This window comes from Aptenodytes patagonicus, chromosome 1, assembly GCF_965638725.1.
Source record: "Aptenodytes patagonicus chromosome 1, bAptPat1.pri.cur, whole genome shotgun sequence".
In the NCBI taxonomy this organism is placed as follows: Eukaryota; Metazoa; Chordata; class Aves; order Sphenisciformes; family Spheniscidae; genus Aptenodytes; species Aptenodytes patagonicus.
The window spans coordinates 30,412,965-30,430,559 of record NC_134949.1 but is presented as its reverse complement, the minus strand read 5'-3'; the positions used below and the strand labels follow the sequence as shown (position 1 = coordinate 30,430,559).

General features: G+C 36.6%; 1 protein-coding gene across 7 annotated transcripts in view; it reads right to left on the bottom strand.

Moving 5' to 3' along the window:
- DOCK4 (dedicator of cytokinesis 4) overlaps positions 1 to 17,595 on the bottom strand; it is a 257,283-nt gene that overhangs the window by 145,088 nt on the left and 94,600 nt on the right. For all 7 annotated transcript variants that reach the window (XM_076330793.1, XM_076330824.1, XM_076330803.1 and 4 more), the window contains 3 exons: positions 13,460 to 13,608; positions 11,993 to 12,077; positions 10,165 to 10,316 (listed from right to left, as the gene is read on the bottom strand). In XM_076330793.1, coding sequence (XP_076186908.1) covers positions 10,165 to 10,316; positions 11,993 to 12,077; positions 13,460 to 13,608 — 386 coding nt within the window. The remainder of the gene's footprint in view (positions 1 to 10,164; positions 10,317 to 11,992; positions 12,078 to 13,459; positions 13,609 to 17,595) is intronic.

The following is a 17,595-nucleotide window of genomic DNA, read 5'->3' as shown; positions in this document are numbered from 1 at the left end:
CTGCTACACAAGAACTGTGTGTCACATTGCAGATTTAAGAAAGATAATTTCTAGAGCAGTATGTTGGTGTAACACAGAGGCACAAACTCTACATAAATGTAAAGGTCAGCAAAGCAACTGGGACTTTGGGCGGGAGATGATGCAGCATACTTATGCATACTCATCAATGCCAAGAAGAGTGTCCACAGTCTGAATTGAACAAATGTAGGCAGCAGGCTTAATACCCTCCATTCCTTTTTTCATAATACACTGCCCAGTGTTGCTGGTGTTTTCAAAATTTTCTTAAAAAAAACAGGCAAGATCTCTGGATAGCAATGAGCTACAAATATAAATATGGTCTTACAGTATCTACACTGGAAAGGTAGGTATTTCAGAGGACATTGGGATACTTGATTTTTTGAACACAGTCATCTGGTAAGTATTTTCTTTGGGTTTTTGGGTTTTTGGTTTTGTTTTTTTAACAGCAGAGTATTCTTGTGGCAAGAAATATAATTAACAGAGTCTCAGTGAATAATGCACATTGTCTGGAAAACAGCTAAGCTGCTACTTCGGCCCTTGCAACTTGTTAAACTGATTCTATTAAAAGCTGATAAGTGAGATCTTTCCAGGATCTGATAAAAAAAAATAAATCAATATATTTTTGATTAAAGGATTGGTGTTCTTAGAGCTCCAGTGTAAATGGGCCCTCTGGCTACACTAAGGTCATCACTGCTGCAACAAACTGCTGCTGTATTGGGTAAATTATATGAGTACATGTGGGGGAAAAGCATGTACTATCATCAGATACCTTTTATTTCTCCGAAAATCTGCCACTACAAAACTGATAACTGCGTAATCTGTTGAAGTACATACTATTGGCTCTGTAAGTGTGATCTAACTGCAGGAAAAGCGGTTCATTTCATTAACTTTTGTGCTAGTAAGAGAAAAAGATATCCCCAAAGCAAACAATCATCACTACACTCTTCAGTACTCTAAATATTGGGAATCTAAGCATCTTTCTATTCCAGCTTTACAGAACAGGAGCTACTGATAATTTCTTAGGAATAGAAAAACCTCAAAAACTTCACAAATGTCATAAATGACCACGCATTACAATAGATTTATAAAGCAGCTAATAAAGAGCATCAGAACACAGGATCGTTGCACTCTGCTGAAATGTTGAAAACACACATTTCCAGTCTTCCTTCGGAGCTCTAACAATGTCCTATCTTTTACCTAAAGTTTAAACTTAGTTATTTTCTCATAAGTGCATCTCACATTAAATCAACTGCATTCAGGTGTCTATAATCCCTTTTAACTCTGAAATTGTTTTTGTAATGTGATTGTAATGGCTAAAAATATCAGTTAACTCCCAAAGTAAAAAATTGCATGAGTACAGCTGAGTTACTCCATGTTTTACAGGATTTTCCCCCATTCAAACTATGATCCTGTAATATCCACCTTACATACATTATTTTACAATCAACATGATCGGGTTAGTTTGAATCAGGCTTTTGAAGAAAATCTTCTGATCATCTCCACATTTTGATTCACAACCCAGAACAGTCTAAGTTAGTGAACTGGATTTCTTCTGCATAAAACTAAACTGGAACATATGCTCTTGCCACTCGGTCCGCACAACCACAGAGGTAGTCCAAAGTAAAATCCTTAAAACATTTACACATGTTAGTATTTGGCTTAGCATGAACTGCTGCTCTACAAATCCACTCCTACTGGCTGGCACTACTTGCTGAAGTAGACAGCAGTCTTAGACTTTCAAACTGTTCATCTAGTTATAACAAAATTAGATGATATAAAAACAAACCATCAAAGCTCAGTACTAAATTGATAAGTCCTTCTGATTTTGCTTTTCTCAAACATTTGTTGAGCATGCCAGATTCAAGGAACAGATTTTAGAAAAGCGTTTCTTAACACTATCTACCATCTGGACTCTCAATAGATCCAGATAGAGTATGTTTGAGATAATATACTTTAGAAACACACTAAGATGTTGTACAACTCTAAGTAGCCAGTGAAAGCTCAGCAGTGGCCAGGAAAACAGGACTGAACTGAAAGACAAAAAAGCCTTGAGAGATGTGATCATGGACCTCTTTCATTTTCCACATACAGTAACAACACTACTCTACAACTGTGTATGCTAAAAATTTTGCCTGTATATTAGGATTCTAATAGTGTAATTAGTTCTACAAATTAAAGTTCCATCGAGATAGCTTTTTACTTTCTTAAAGAACGACAAATACACAAACAGTGCTTGTGACCTTAACAGAAATAAAAGAGGAAGAGGAATATAAGGTTAGAAGACGTAAAGGTGCATAAACCAAAGAATTTTACTGGGACAAGCCATATGGCTGTACCATGTTAAAGCAGTGCCATTCACACACTTGCTCTGTCCCACTCAGGGGCTGTTACTGTTCTAAGAAAGAAAACTGCAAAGCAGAAAGAAGGGAAGGCAAATGGAACAAGATACAAGAACACACCAGGGAAAACTCTAGAAATCATCAGGGACTGACTTCAGCTGTTTATTGTTAATTTAAGTGATAGCAAAAATTATTCCTAGCAGCTAGCTTAGGTAGAAAATATGGATATATACAGAGTCAAGTGAAATTAGTATGCACCAATTAAGTAGAAAATGACTGACTTGCAACTGTAATCTTAATGCATCGAGTGCATAAGCCTGTCATCACTCAGATTTAAATACTTGACTATCAAGAGCAAACTTCTACAGTTTTCTTGCTTCCGTACAGGAAGTAGAATATTCATGTCCACAAAAAGCCTCTTAAAGTGTGAAGACACACATTAGGCAATTATATCAATATAGAAACAGTCTGCAAAGTAATGTTTATGATCACTGTTTATTAGCAACAATAATAAAGTCATAAATAAACCTGTATTTTATTATTACATATGCCTTAATACAACAGAACCGATGTTATTGTGGATGCCAACACAATTAGAAACAGTTATTTTTAATAGCAATTTCCAGCAACAAAAAAAGCCTGGAGAAAAGTACAGTCCCATACTGTCCCAAACAAATGGCAAGTGATCACAAAAGAACATTTATCTCTAGCTTACTAAAGTTGACAGAAAAAATCCCTGTTGCCCAAAGTGGGCGCTGATCACACTAAGTTAGGTGCAAGTGATGCATCGCAGCTGCTACCAATCTAGAGAAATCTTTAGTTAGGAAATCTGAAGGTCAAAAAGAACCCCAGGCATGACACTGATTTTTTTGTCACTATCTGACATCAGATTTCTTTTCTGGGCAAGTCACTAATTCATTTCAACATCACAGTTTCTCACATCTCACATGAAAAACATATTATTATCTAATTCTTAGGACATGTTGGGAAAATTATGAGCATTTATCCATGCTTTTAAGATGAAAAATTATTTAACTGAGAATAATCTACTTATAAATTTACCTCATTTTCCTTTTATTCAAAGCACTAAAAGAAGAGTAAGATACATTATCAAAACCACAATAATGGTTTAATGGCTTTAGGGCTTTAATTTCCATCTCTTATTTATTTTAAAAGGTTCTATCCTAGAAATGCACTGGTAGGTCACACAATGAGAGCACCAATTTATATGTTAAATTAGAAGAATATTCCTTAAACATGTACATTGCCTACCACAACATAATAACAAAAGAGACACACAGACCATGCTTTCTTTTTTAACAAAAGAATTTCAATATATACTGAAGCAACAGTTGTAAATTTGTACATACATATATCACTTATTTTTGATCCATCTATTCTAAATCCTTTGCAAGTATTTTAAGAGCAAATTCAGAGTGCTTTTCCTTATGGATTCCACTCTAAGGGGCTCATGTCGAGAAGTCAGATAACTAATACTGAGTATCTGTAACCTTTATGAATTCAACGTCAACTCTTTCTGAACTTGAAGGCTCAGACTTTATTGAGATCTAAAGTAGTGAAACAGAAAACAAAAAAGAAACAGGATGGATTCAGCTCAAAATTACTTCTCGGTATGCTGAGCAGCTCTTTAATCAATACAGTCTATGGATTTTAAAGAGCTATCCAACATGCCCTAAAGAAGACGCAGACATTTCAGCAGCTGAATCACTTTATAGGTTTCACTGACTATAACTAGGTCTCTGTAGACTGTAACAGGAGCCTAGAGATGCAGTTCACACAAAGATCTTAAGTTCAGATGTCTTTGGAGCTGGATTCCAATCCTAAAGTCCATTTATTCACCATGAAACCTTCTAAAATTAAACAAAAAGGAAATGCTAAGCATTGGCATATGTCTTAATCTTGGCATCTTACTCATGACTGCAGAAAGATACCTCCATCTACTCAGATTCCAGAGCTTGATGGCGTCCCACCCCACCCTGAAGATATACTTGCATGTTCTTTCAGGACCGATTCTTTTCTAATGAAGCACAACTAATCAGAGAAAGAAAAGGTGATGAAGAGGAGCAAATGCTAAATTTAAATATAAAGCATGTGGTGACCACTTTGGATTTTTTTTTTTTTTAAATAAATTGGAACAAGAGTGTAGTGTAGGTGAAGAAGAGATTTATATTAATAGGTTGGGTTGTTCTTTAAGAAAACAAAGACCCATGCTCAGTTTCTTGCTCTACCTTTGAATATTCAAACTTAATTTCCTATCTTCCAGGGAGTCTGGACTGTCTCTTAAGCTACAGCAATTGTAATTAAGATACTGTATAAAGTGTAAAGTGGATGACAATTATTACTATTCTCCCTTTCCTCCTCTGGTTGTCTTTACAAAGACAAACAGTGGCTAACATTGCATCGTGTTAGAATCCAGACCTGCCGAGAATACTTACTGAACTTAGCTCCTGTGGCAAAACCCAGGGGTCATGAGAATTACAGAAAAGCTGTGTGCTGACATTCAGGATCATAGTTTTCAATTTGATATCTAAATTTCTTTCTACTTTATACACCTACATTATTTTAATCTGTTCTTAGCATGTAATGATATTTCCTTATTAGACACTCAATTCTAGTCCCACTAAGTCAAATGCAAGAACTGTTAACACACTGTGCTTTCTGCTTATAACTTGGTTTGTCTCAGTTGCTATGGCATGCTTTTTTCAGAGAGAATCTATAACTATAGCAACAACAAAAAGTTTCATTACTTTTCATTGTTCAGTGACTATATTCTAAGTCTGATCAGTTCTTAATGCTGCCTGAGAAAACTACAACTTTACAACGGCCTAAGGACAACCTTATTCTTGCACTTCAATATAAACCTCAGCTATTAAACAATACTTTCCCTATGTTACCAAGTACCTTCTTTTTTCCTTGTTTTTCCAAAGCACAGACTTTTCCACATGGTAACATGCTATCCACATTATTAATAACTCAGATATTTTCAAAATAAAGGAAGAGAAAAATCAAACCCTTTCAAAGTATTCGACGCTACAGTTGATCAGAAAAAACAATAATTGCAAATTTGCCAAGTCACTATCACAAAATCAAATTGTTTTATGCATGTTAGTAAAAATGACATCCTCTTATCAGTAATGTATAAATACTCAAAATTTAATGAAAACATTCTGTATAAACTCTGCAGCAATATACAGATAGATTTATACTAATACATTAAAAATAATCTCACTAAGAAAAAAGCCACAAAATATCATTAATATGCTGTGGTTCCTTGCAGGCCAGTAACATGACGAAGTCAGGTGAGCTGTGAGCTCAAACATGCTACATTTCTTTCTGAATGTTGCTAACCGTTTTGGATCACAGCATCCTACCCAGAGGCTGCTTTTTCTTGCACTGGTCTGGAGCTGACTAGGAAGGGAGCTGCTATGCTCAAGCTTCCTAAAGCCTTACTATTCCTTTTTGTAGACGCTTGCCCCACCTCAGTATCTACCACTGCAATTCAGTTTAACCGTGATACTTGAACAAATGTTTCTGTTCAAACAGCTGAATGTATGAAACAGGTAACATAAACCAAAAAAAAGACTGTGGAAAAAGATATGCAATCAATTAAAACAATTAATCAGATAATGTTGCTTCTAGTCCTCCAACAATCTTTTAAAGCTGAAATTTCAATTGCATAAACCTGAGGTTACAAAAAATGAAATAGATATATAGAGAGATCTTACATTTGCAGGTCCACCTGATAAGAAGCTAAGTTAGTCTTTGTAAAAATATCAGAACAGAAATTCTATCATTAAATCTCAATTCTGCTATTTTTACTCTCTCCAAATGAACTCTTTGTTTAAGAGGCTACAGAGATCACTTGCTTTACATCAGATGGACAATGAACGCTATATTAGAATCCACATAAAGGCACATTTTTGGAGCAATTGTACCTGTGAGCTTGTATTAATATTATGCATTCAAACAGTCTCATTAAAATAAGCCAGATTACCCACCTGAGGAAGCTTGGTACACATATAGTGCTTGCAAAACTGAAACTTGACGTAAAAAGCAACAAAGTCCAAAGAAAAAAACCCCCAAAATTCTAATACCATAAGGAATGAATTGAAGAAATACATTTTAAGTCACGTATATTCATATACTTCTATTCTTAATTGAAGATCTTTCTGTTTCAGGAAATAAATTATCATGTATAGTTTCTTAAGTTTATCTGTGCTATTAACAAGTTTCATCTATTGTTTTCATTGCATTTTTCTACTGGACCACAAGACGACGACTTAGGAAACCAATGGACAAATGACACAGCTAGGTTGTGACAGACCTTTAGGTGCTGCCACACACAGCTTTTGACCTGCACTTTCATCAGAAATGAGCAGAAGAGTCTGCGTATCCAGGCTCCACAACCCTACTGTTGCCAGTAGGCTTCGGCATCATTGCAGGGTGTGAACTGCAGTAGCTGGGGAGCGCAGACACTGTCTCCTCTCATACACCATCTTTCTCAGGGCGGCTGGTCATTTCATGCATACATCAGCCAGGGCCTAAAGACCTCTGAAATATTCCACCCATTTGTACTGAACAAAAATTATACATTATACCACACTGTTGTGCACCAAGACCAACTAACTTTGGTTTAACTGTGTGATAACCTGGTTATGTCGCTTCCAGGTCTACTCCAGGAAGGCCATGTAAATCTCCAGCTTGGACACCCCTGCATTCCAGAGTTCATTTTGTGATACAGATATACCTTGCATTTAATTTGTTCTTGTGAAAACTCTCTTGGTTTCAGCTTTTTCAACGTGTTGAGAGCTTTCTGTTTGTTTCTTGGGAGGGTTTTTTGTTGTGGTTTTGTTGTTGTAGGGGTGTATGTTTGTTTGTTTTGCAGATGGTTGCAAACTACCTTCACAAAATTCATCTTGTCATTCCCCCCATGCCCTAGAAGGCAGTTTGGATTCATGGCAACACGCTTCTTCAAGGTTTGCCACTAATGGGAACACATAATAAAGCAGCTGCAAACAGACACTGGAGTCAGGAATCAATAACTAAAGGTCAGATCACAGCAAGCATGTGACAAACAGCTCTAGAATTTGTGCTTTCATGTGAACATGAAATCCAATCCATTTGCTTTCATACCACCACTACTGCCATAATCTTGTTTTCGGCAATCCATAACACCCAAATTGTTTTCTGTCAAGGTCTGAAGCTCTCTCCTAAATCTATCACCTGCTGTGGCATTCACTGGAGTGAACACAAAAGATGTGCCCTGATGGACCTTTAATTCTCAGAAACAGCAGTAAACGGCGTTTTGGTGACTAATGTCCAAAGTGCAGGCCAGAATGAAGTGTCAGTATTTAGCAACTAACACTGTAGCAACAGTTGCTTATATATGATTTCATTAACAATAAAAATCAATTTACTCAGTATAATCTTCCTTCAAAACACTGGCTAGTTATCTTGCCCAACTACAAAGCACAGGCATAATTTTGTCAAATTCAGCCCAAATTCCACATGGTTTCCCAAATTCCTATTGCCATATGTAAGACAACAACTAGTACACAGTCACAGCTTTGTACACATTTTGAGTAACACTTTTTACCCTATTAACAGGCCTAGAGCAGTAGCTTATATTTCTTTTCATGTATTTGTGAGCTGTCTTAGCTAAAGTGTTTGTTTTGAAGTCTAGTCTTTCATTTCTCTAGTGGCCAGTCTTAAAGCAGATGGTATTTGTTGCCTACAGAACATATTCTTTCTATTGTGAGGAGAACAGAAAAGAATACAGTGGCCAAAAATCAGCAGCAAATTATGAATGGGAGCCTTCTGACCAGAAGGTGATCTCCCATTGTATTGGGTTTGCGTGGCAAGGTTTTGGTAGTGGGGGGGGCTACAGGGGTGGCTTCTGTGAGAAGCTGATAGAAGCTTCCCCTATGTCCGATAGAGCCAATGCCAGCCGGCTCCAAGACGGACCCGCTGCTGGCCAAGGACGAGCCAATCAGCGACGGTGGTAGCACCTGTGTGATAACATATTTAAGAAGGGGAAAAGTTGCTGCACAACAGCAATTGCAGCCAGAGAAAGGAGTGAGAATATGTGAGTGAAACAACCCTGCAGACACCAAGGTCTGTGAAGAAGGAGGGGGAGGAGGTGCTACAGGTGCCGGAACAGAGATTCCCCTGCAGCCTGCGGTGCAGACCATGGTGAGGCAGGCTGTCCCCCTGCAGCCCATTGAGGTTAACGCTGGAGCAGATATCCACCTGCAGCCCATGGAGGACCCCACGCCGGAGCAGGTGGATATGCCTGAAGGAGGCTGTGACCCCGTGGGAAGCCCGCGCTAGAGCAGGCTCCTGGCAGGACCTGTGGCCCTGTGGAATGAGAGGAGTCCACACTGGAGCAGGTTTGCTGGCAGGACTTGTGACCCGTGGAAAGGACCCACACTGGAGCAGTTTGTGAAGAACTGCAGCCCGTGGGAAGGACTCATGTTGGAGAAGTTCGCGGAGGACTGTCTCCCATGGGAGGGACCCCACGCTGGAACAGGGGAAGAATGTGAGGACTAGCGGCAGAGACAACGTGATGAACTGACCGCAACCCCCATTCCCTGTCCCCCTGCACTGCTGGGGGGAGACGGTAGAGAAAAATTGGGAGTGAAGTTAAGCCCGGGAAGAAGAGAGGGGTGGGGGGAAGGTGTTTTAAGATTTGGTTTTATTCCTCATTACCCTTCTCTGATTTGATAGGCAATAAATTAAATTAATTTTCCCCGAGTTGAGTCTGTTTTGCCCGTGATGGTAACTGGGGAATGATCTCTCCCTGTCCTTATCTCGACCCATGAGCCTTTTGTTATATTTTCTCTTCCCTGTCCAGCTGAAGAGGGGAGTGACAGAGCGGCTTTGGTGGGCACCTGGCATCCAGCCTGGGTCAACCCACCACACCCATCACCACTGTACAAGCATTTATGGTTCAATCTTCCTGGCATATTCCTCAAAGAGAACTTATAAGGCTCTTGCACTAACTGTGCTCTCCTCCTGTGCTCACATTTACTAAGTGCATAGTGGTTCCGCTACTGTTCACTCCCATGTTCTCTCTCATGGCCAGAAATGTGCTGGGAGTAGAAATAACTACTGGATATTTAAAAATTCAAAGGTTATCAGAGCTCTCACAGAATTTAAGCTCTAGGACAAAAGAAAAAGAATGGTTCCAGGATCAGCTCCCAGCTGAAAAAAGAGGCCAAACAAACCCTAAGTGCATGTGAGATTGGGTTTGACTGTTTCACTGAAGAACAGGCACCTCCTCGTTGAAGTACAGGCACCTCCTCGTTAAAGTACAGGCTCCTTTTATAAAAAGAGTCTTAATTCACTGACTAAAGGCAGCCCTCCAGTCTCATGTACCTAGAAGAATTAATCTCATAAATATTACAGAGCAAGCAACAGTTCGAAGCTTTGAATGTGCACTGATTAGGAGAGAGGAAAATAGAGATACTGAAAAATGACCTTTAGGTCACAGAACTAACATTCACTCTGTATGCATACATGTATATATGTTCCTACACAAACAAAACCAACTGAAAACTGAAATAGGTAAACAAGATGGAGAAATATACATTGTTTGAACCTAAAATGATACTACAAACTATTAAGTATAGAAACTGAATTTCAAAAGGAAGCAAAAAACTATCCTGAATCAAGACTATCTTCTGCTTGTTTCTAAATGTGAAATTTGTTACCTGGATCAAAACATACCGTGTATATCGACAAAACTTATGTAAAATCAGTATTCCAGTGAAAAATCATGTGGTACCTGATGGGCCGACTTTCTTTACTATCAAAGAGTGAGAAGATTACTTCCAGTTCCTCTCCCAGATTGGAGCACATCAGACTCTTCATCTGAACAAAAAGATGGTGGCTGCTAGCTGGTACTGGTGTGTCTTTTTTTCGATGACGATGCTCCATCTAAAAATACCACAAACAACACAGCAGCCAGTTTGAATTAACTGTAAAAATCTCAAAACAAAAAGAGGTAAAAAACATTATACTGAACTACTTTCTTAATCCCAATTTTTAAATTTTTAATTCAGTATTAACTTGTAATAGTTTTTTTAATTTCTTTTTTTTTTTATCTGAGAAGGAGAATGCAAGTAAGTGACTTTCCCAGTGTTGCACTGCATCATAATTATCTCTAGGAGAAAAACAGTAACCTCTAGAAGTTTACCTTTTTTCTACTCTGGAAATTCTAAGCCACTTTAAAGCTTTGTGCTGTAACAATATAGTATTTCATAGCTGGTTTAAATAGTTAATGATCTGATATCCTAGTATTCAAACACACAAAAAATGCTTTTGCAGAAGACTAAATACCAGTATTTTAAAATGGAAAAAAATCACATCCATATTTTATAATCTTTGGCAGACTGCTATATAGAAGCTAATAAATTCTCTTGATTTGACTTCACAGTTTATACCTTCACCATTTTAATCACCCATTAAGAGTCGGACAATATTAAGTTGTACTATTTCTCTCTTACATTGTACCAAAAATAATTTTAAACAGAAATCTTTCTAAGCTGCTTAGCCTTCAAACTGAGGTTATCTTGGGCTTTTTTTTTTTCCTCTTTAGTTTTGAAAGTGCACTCCATGAGTTTCATTATTAGTTTTCTGGGTTATTCTTCCTCTGAATGTTTCTTCTTATGATTAATGGTTCCTCACTGTATTTCATCTAGTGCTTCAACAGGATTCCATAAGATTACATATGACTTTGAAACTGCCCAAAGGTATACTGATTCTAGCATGAAGAAATTACTGTTAGGCTTGACACTACAAGTTATCAACATAAGTAGTTAAAAATTATCAAAAATATATTATGATTTCAGCTCCACAGAAAATTGTAGCAATTATATTTTTGCTTTATGCTATATTCAAATACAAAAGTTAACATAAATAAAATTTAGTTTAAATAAAAGCTTAATCTTAAGCATGTAAGGCTCAGGACTGTATACCTGTAACAGTTGCAGTACTAGAATATGAGCCAAGGCCCACATAAATGAATTGGCAAGTTTTTTTAGACCTCACTGGAGATTAAATCAGAATGAGAAATATCGGTGCTGGTTTAAGTAAATCAAGATGGGCTTTTATACCCAAAGGAGAGCTTTTCTATGCAGTTTAACTGCTATTTACATTAATATATTAGAAAAGACCAATAGCCCAGTATGATTAATTGTGACAATACTTGTACCATGAGTATATTATTATATTTCCACAAATCTTATCTAACAGGACTCATGGGTCAGGTAAAGCTCTAATGAAAAAGAGTCTCATAAGCTTTTACTGATTATTAAATTCATGTTAACAGTAATAATTTTAATGATATACCAGAAAACGAAACTTTTAACAAATAACATGTAAAATGAGCATATGTGCACACACAAATACGATATCAAATCAAAGCATCTCATACAGATGTAGAGATGACATAACTGTTCAAAAGAAAACTTCTTTCCTCATAGTAAAACTCATTACATTATGAAATGCCAGTTTATTTGATGGAAAAAAGTACTTTTGGTTAAGTAGAAGAAAGCTGCCATCAAAACATCAGTATGTAATTTGATAGCAAAATTACTATTATATTCACATACCAGCCTGTAGAGCTCCGTAATGCTGATCTCTTCAGGATCTACCATAGCATATTCTTTTCTCGGAACTAAGTCAAGTCCCAGTTGTCTGTATGAGGAATGGAATAACAGTAAGTAGTTTCTACAAACAAAGGAAACAAATTAACTCATTGCTTCTATTTACATTTAAGAGAAACATTCCAACAAACAATGTACATGTTAATTGGTACTCTACAGTTGGTTTTGTTTTAATGTATTTTGGCTGTATTCACCATTCATGGATGACTCCTCCCTTTTCTTCACTTTGTAACATTAATAGAATACGTTTTCCCACAATTTTTAAATCTGTTTCACATTGTGGACAATGTACAATGGATATTGTCCTTTGTACTATTGTGGACACTGTACAATGTGAATCGCACTAGAATTGTCAATTTGAATGACAACCACGGAAAAGAAGATAAAAAGAAAATCCATCAAATGCCAAAACATCAGCTTATTTTTAATTGGGACTGGATGGCATCAAAGCTGCTTGGCTGTATCCCCTGAACAAAATAATGCAATGGAGTTGAATCAACAGGAATAAAACTTATTTTCAGCACTGCAGCAAGCAATAAAGATTAAGAACACATATGGGGCAGTCATGCTGAATTTAGAAAAGCTTGAAAGATTAGAAAGGTTTTTTTAAAATATGTTTTTAAAGAGTAGGAACTGACCACTTCAAAAACCATCACAATTCCATTCGGTTAGCACAAAATTCTAAGCAGGCAGTTAATCATACATAGTTAAACACAGTTCTTCCACTATGTTAGGTATTTAGGCTTTCAGATAGCAGTAGTTGCAGAAACCCCTGAAATTCAGTTAATTCTACTATAGAATATTGCTGCATTTAGTCAGAGTTTAACTGAATAAATATAGGCTAAGGAAAAGACTTTGGAAACAGCACCCAAATGCCAAAACGTATTTTAACCTTTTTCTTGCTTTTTTTTAAAAAAAGTAAGATAATACAATTTGCGTTAGCTCTTATTAGTTATTCAGATAAAAGAAAGATGCAAACCATAGTAGCAAGATGTATGTTAGAGATGCCCAAGTAGGAACCGAATTGTGTGACACAAGTCAAAAAGGAAGCAATGTCAGCCAATATAGTTTCAGTTAAGAGAACAGAGCTATGCTAACTGCGTCATCACATAGGAATCTGGCCGGGTGTGTTTTAAAAAGACGTAAAAGGATGCTGCAGATATTCCAATGCAATTCTCTTGTAGACAGTACCACTGCTATGTAAAATGAAGTGAGAGAAAAATGCAAAATAAAACGACAAGTCATTTTTCTCTGTTAAAACTTAGTGGACAGAAAAACAATGAAGGAGAAAGTCCATTCAAAACAAAAGGTAACACCTGTCAGAAATTTGTTCCTTATTTCAACATTCTACAATGAGCCTAAAGCTGTGGCATTATAATTACGCTATTTTAATTTATTATTTTATTTACTCACTCATTGCCCCAATCCAGACGAGCAGTGATGTGTCGCTTGACATCCTTCATTCGATCATGGGTGAGATGGCCGACAAGGACCTGCCTTCGCAGGTCTAGGATTTCATTCATTATGTGCCACAGTCGGTGAAAGAGATCCCCCTCGTTCCTCTGTGAGATAAAAATATAATTGCCTCTACATCACCTGTATAAGCTGACAATGCTAATAAATACAGATATGGTGGGGAAATCAAGAAAACTTCCTTATTCCCCTACTTAAGTCTTTTTTCTCCCCATCATACTGTGACCATTTTACCTGCATGCATGCGTGTGTGCGTATAAAATCATTTCAGAGATTACCACAGACCCTGTCTTTGCACCGCACTCACTCCAAAATTTCACGCCAACTCCTTATGCCTCATGTTAACAGAGTCTAATTTATGTGATAGGTATGATAAAAATTCAACAAAAAATTGTTTTATGCCAAGAGCATGTTCATTCTGTGCTGCTGTCTCATCCAAACTGAATATGTGATCATGTAATTCAAGACTATTTGAAGTCATAAGGGGATGAAAAGGCAATAGCTCCTAGCATTCAAACTCTGAACCACAGAGTGTTAATGTTCTTTTAACTTTTTCTTGCATGGACATAACTGTATACACTACCATCTAACCATAAATAAATATTATCACATACACAGAATCTTGTCCAGACAGTTCTTCATCTAACTGTGAAGTAGGAGAAATTATGTGAATATGATTGCTTTTTAAACCACATCCTCCTACTCTAATTATATACCAGTTAAGGACATAAACAATTCCCCGTAAGAGTGTCCTCCCAAACAGAAGTTCTTTTAACTCTTCCTTCCCCAATTATAAGTGGTTTTACTTGATATAATTTTTCTGAGAACCTTTAGCTTGAGGAAATTATTGCAACCTCCATTTAAGTGATGCATCACACAAAGTTGAAAAAACATTCCTATTCAGATTTGTTCTGCTAATTCTTGCCAAAAAACCCTAAACCCAATTCCCTTTTCCCTTTTCCTACGAACAAGTAGCATAAAAACAAAGTTCAGCTACTTCTGCTGCACAATTGCTATGAAAAGCTAAAATTCACTTAGAAGCACCATTACTCTCTGTCAATAACTTTTATATTCCAAGGGCTCTGGCAAACTGCTGTTTGATAAATCTGCTCTTTTTATTTCACATTCATTCACTTCATAAGCTCACTAAAATGGGCATTAATTTATTGTTTGTCTTGGCGTTCTGTCTGGAAAAAAAAGAAAGCCAGTGTATTTTGAACATGCAATAACAACAGCAGTGAAGAAAAAGGTTGCTAAAAAAGAAACAACTTCAGTAATAACAATAGTAATATATGAACTTTATAAGTAAAAGAAAACAAAAAAATGGTCATACAAATAGCCCTTGAATTAGGAGCGAGAGACAAAAAAGACTTTATAGGAATGTTATAGAGAACGAGGCTGACAGTATGTTTTCACAGTTTTCCATCAGACATTAGCGTATAAAGATTTCATTTCTACAGTTAAAAAACCAAATTGAATAAACACTAATTCAGGTGCATCTTTGTTTTTGGTATCTGATGATAAGCTCTACTGAAGTAAATTATTCATGTGTATACAAGAGACATGCTAACGTTTAACAACACTATTAAGCTCAAAATAACATTTTCAGGTATCCTTTCTGTTCCAAAGCTTTAGAATTTGTCTATGAGTTGCTTGTATCTCAAAGTGCTGAGTGGATCTGCAAGCAACTGTGCTTGCTTTATAGATTTAGGTCTCAACACTATGGGATCATATTTTTGCTCCCTTTGTTCCAGAAGAAGCCAATATACTAATATACTTGCTAATATACACAAAGCAATCACACTTCAGATAGTCAAGAAAACTACTTGCCATTATAATCTAGAGAAATTTCAAACAAGCTTTGAAGAAAGAGTTTCTTGTTTCTCGAGAAACAGTTCCTATTGCTTATTTACAATTTCACTGTCAAGTTTAAAATTATACTCTATTGCTTAGAATCTAACAGAAAGAAATGCGAAATGCTTGATTTTGTAGGCTCCTGTATAAAAGCTTTCACTAAGCAAATTAGCAGCTGCTCCAATTGCAGGTTTCAGAAAGGTCACCTGGTTCTGAACAGCCTCTCTGAACACAATCCATACAATCATCTCAAAAAGGTAGCAGACTGGCTACTTCTGTACCATCCCTACTTGTAGGAGGTCTATTGGCACCACTCATTGCTGTTTCTTATGTAGCAGAAGGTAGCTAATCTTCTCACAATTTAAGTCATAATAATCAACTCAGCAATGAGTTAAAATGCGGGGCTGGAGACTATGTAGATGCAAGTGAACAGGTTTTGATTACATTTTATATGTGCATATGCTGCCAAGTCCAAACCATGGTTTGGTTGTAATGTAGTAGATTAGAAGGTCAAATGTTAAAAACGGAAGACAATCATGATGCAAATCACAGTTTAAAACTAAAATATTTTAGTTAAGCCTTTAAAGACAAAAGTCTACAGTCAAAAGAAAGTAAAAAAAAGTTAACAGAGGAAATAGAAGTAGGCATGGAAAAAGGAAATTATAGCAATTATTAAGTCAGATTATGATGTGAAAAAAAAAGTTAAAAGATGCAGAACGGTCAGTGAAGGCTGAATTTCAGTCAGAATAGAGATACTGAACAGGTTTCTTTCTACGTGTTGTAAGTACACCAAAACAAAACAATTTCTACCTATGGTGGTAGCCAATTAAGAGAAGGAAATGGTAGGATTTCTTACAGTGAAAAAGTAAGTCACTGGTCTGAAACCTCACAAAAGAATGAGAGCCTGCAACGGGTTCATAGGAGACATGGGAATGAAAAACCGTCTAAGGAGCTCGTATCCTACTGATACTGCACAACATTTAGATAAATAAAGTAGAATAAACCCACATCTGTATGATTTATATAATGGAGTAAGAGCTGCTTAAATGACTGGTGACTCAAAACAAGACTATACATAGGAAACCATCAGGTGGCTAAATTTGGAAGAGTTTTTTCTATACAAAAAAAAGTTTGCCTACCCTATTTAAAAAAAACAAACATTTTTATTGATATAATCTTTGCTTCAGCTGAAGTTTTTAAGGGAGGTAATTACAGAATTGGAGAGGTCACATTTACAGAGTGAGCACAATAGAGTGATGGAGTGATAAATGGAAATTACGGAAGTAACACACACCACGGTGTTCTTTGAGAAAGAAAGAATAGTTGCTTATTGCTACTTTATGTGTGGTGCTCACCCAACTGCTACTGGAATACTATATCCAGTTCTTAGTCCAGAAATGCAACAGAAAATACAACATGGGTTCAGAAAACAGGAATGGTTAAGGCTAAAAAACATGATTTAAAGTGAAATTTGTGAAGATGAATCTACTAAGATAGTTAAACAGAAAGCTAAGACTGCAAGTATCTATTAAAGTAGAACAATTTCATAGAGGGGCATTCTGTAAGGAGTTGTAATAGAATTACTAAGACCGGTATGAATGAAATATGAAAATGTATACATAAGTACAAGAAGAAATGACAGAACAAGGAAAGGTAGGCACTAATAACCATAGAACACCATAGGTGCGATTTCATTGAAACAAGGAGAGAAACAAACTGACCTGAAGATGTGAGGGAGAGGGAGAAAAAGACCAGAGCCACAAAATATCCAGATAAGGAAAACAAGAGAACTGTGAAACATGGGACTTCTACTTAAAACTTATGAAGTGTGAGATAAGGAAGAAGTTCAAAACCAGAATCCACTTCTGTAATGTGTGGTAGGTAAATCCAAAATCAGTTCATTACTGCTAATCAGGAATAACCTCCCAGCCTCCCTCAGCAATGAGGACTCAACAGCTGGCATCCCTTGATCTCCATGTCATGTACAAGAGATCCTGGTCAAATAACATGGACACATCCCAGCGCTTTTGAGTGTGTGGATGTGAGACAAAATAAAAATATATGAGACAATGAGTATAAAACAAATAAACTGGCTGAGAGATTTTCAGTAATATGCTATATTTCTGTATTTCAATAAAAAACCAATATTGCTTGTTACACTTATTTCCAACACTTCAATTTAGCAGACAAAGGAATCCTTAGATCGAACAGCTACACGATGA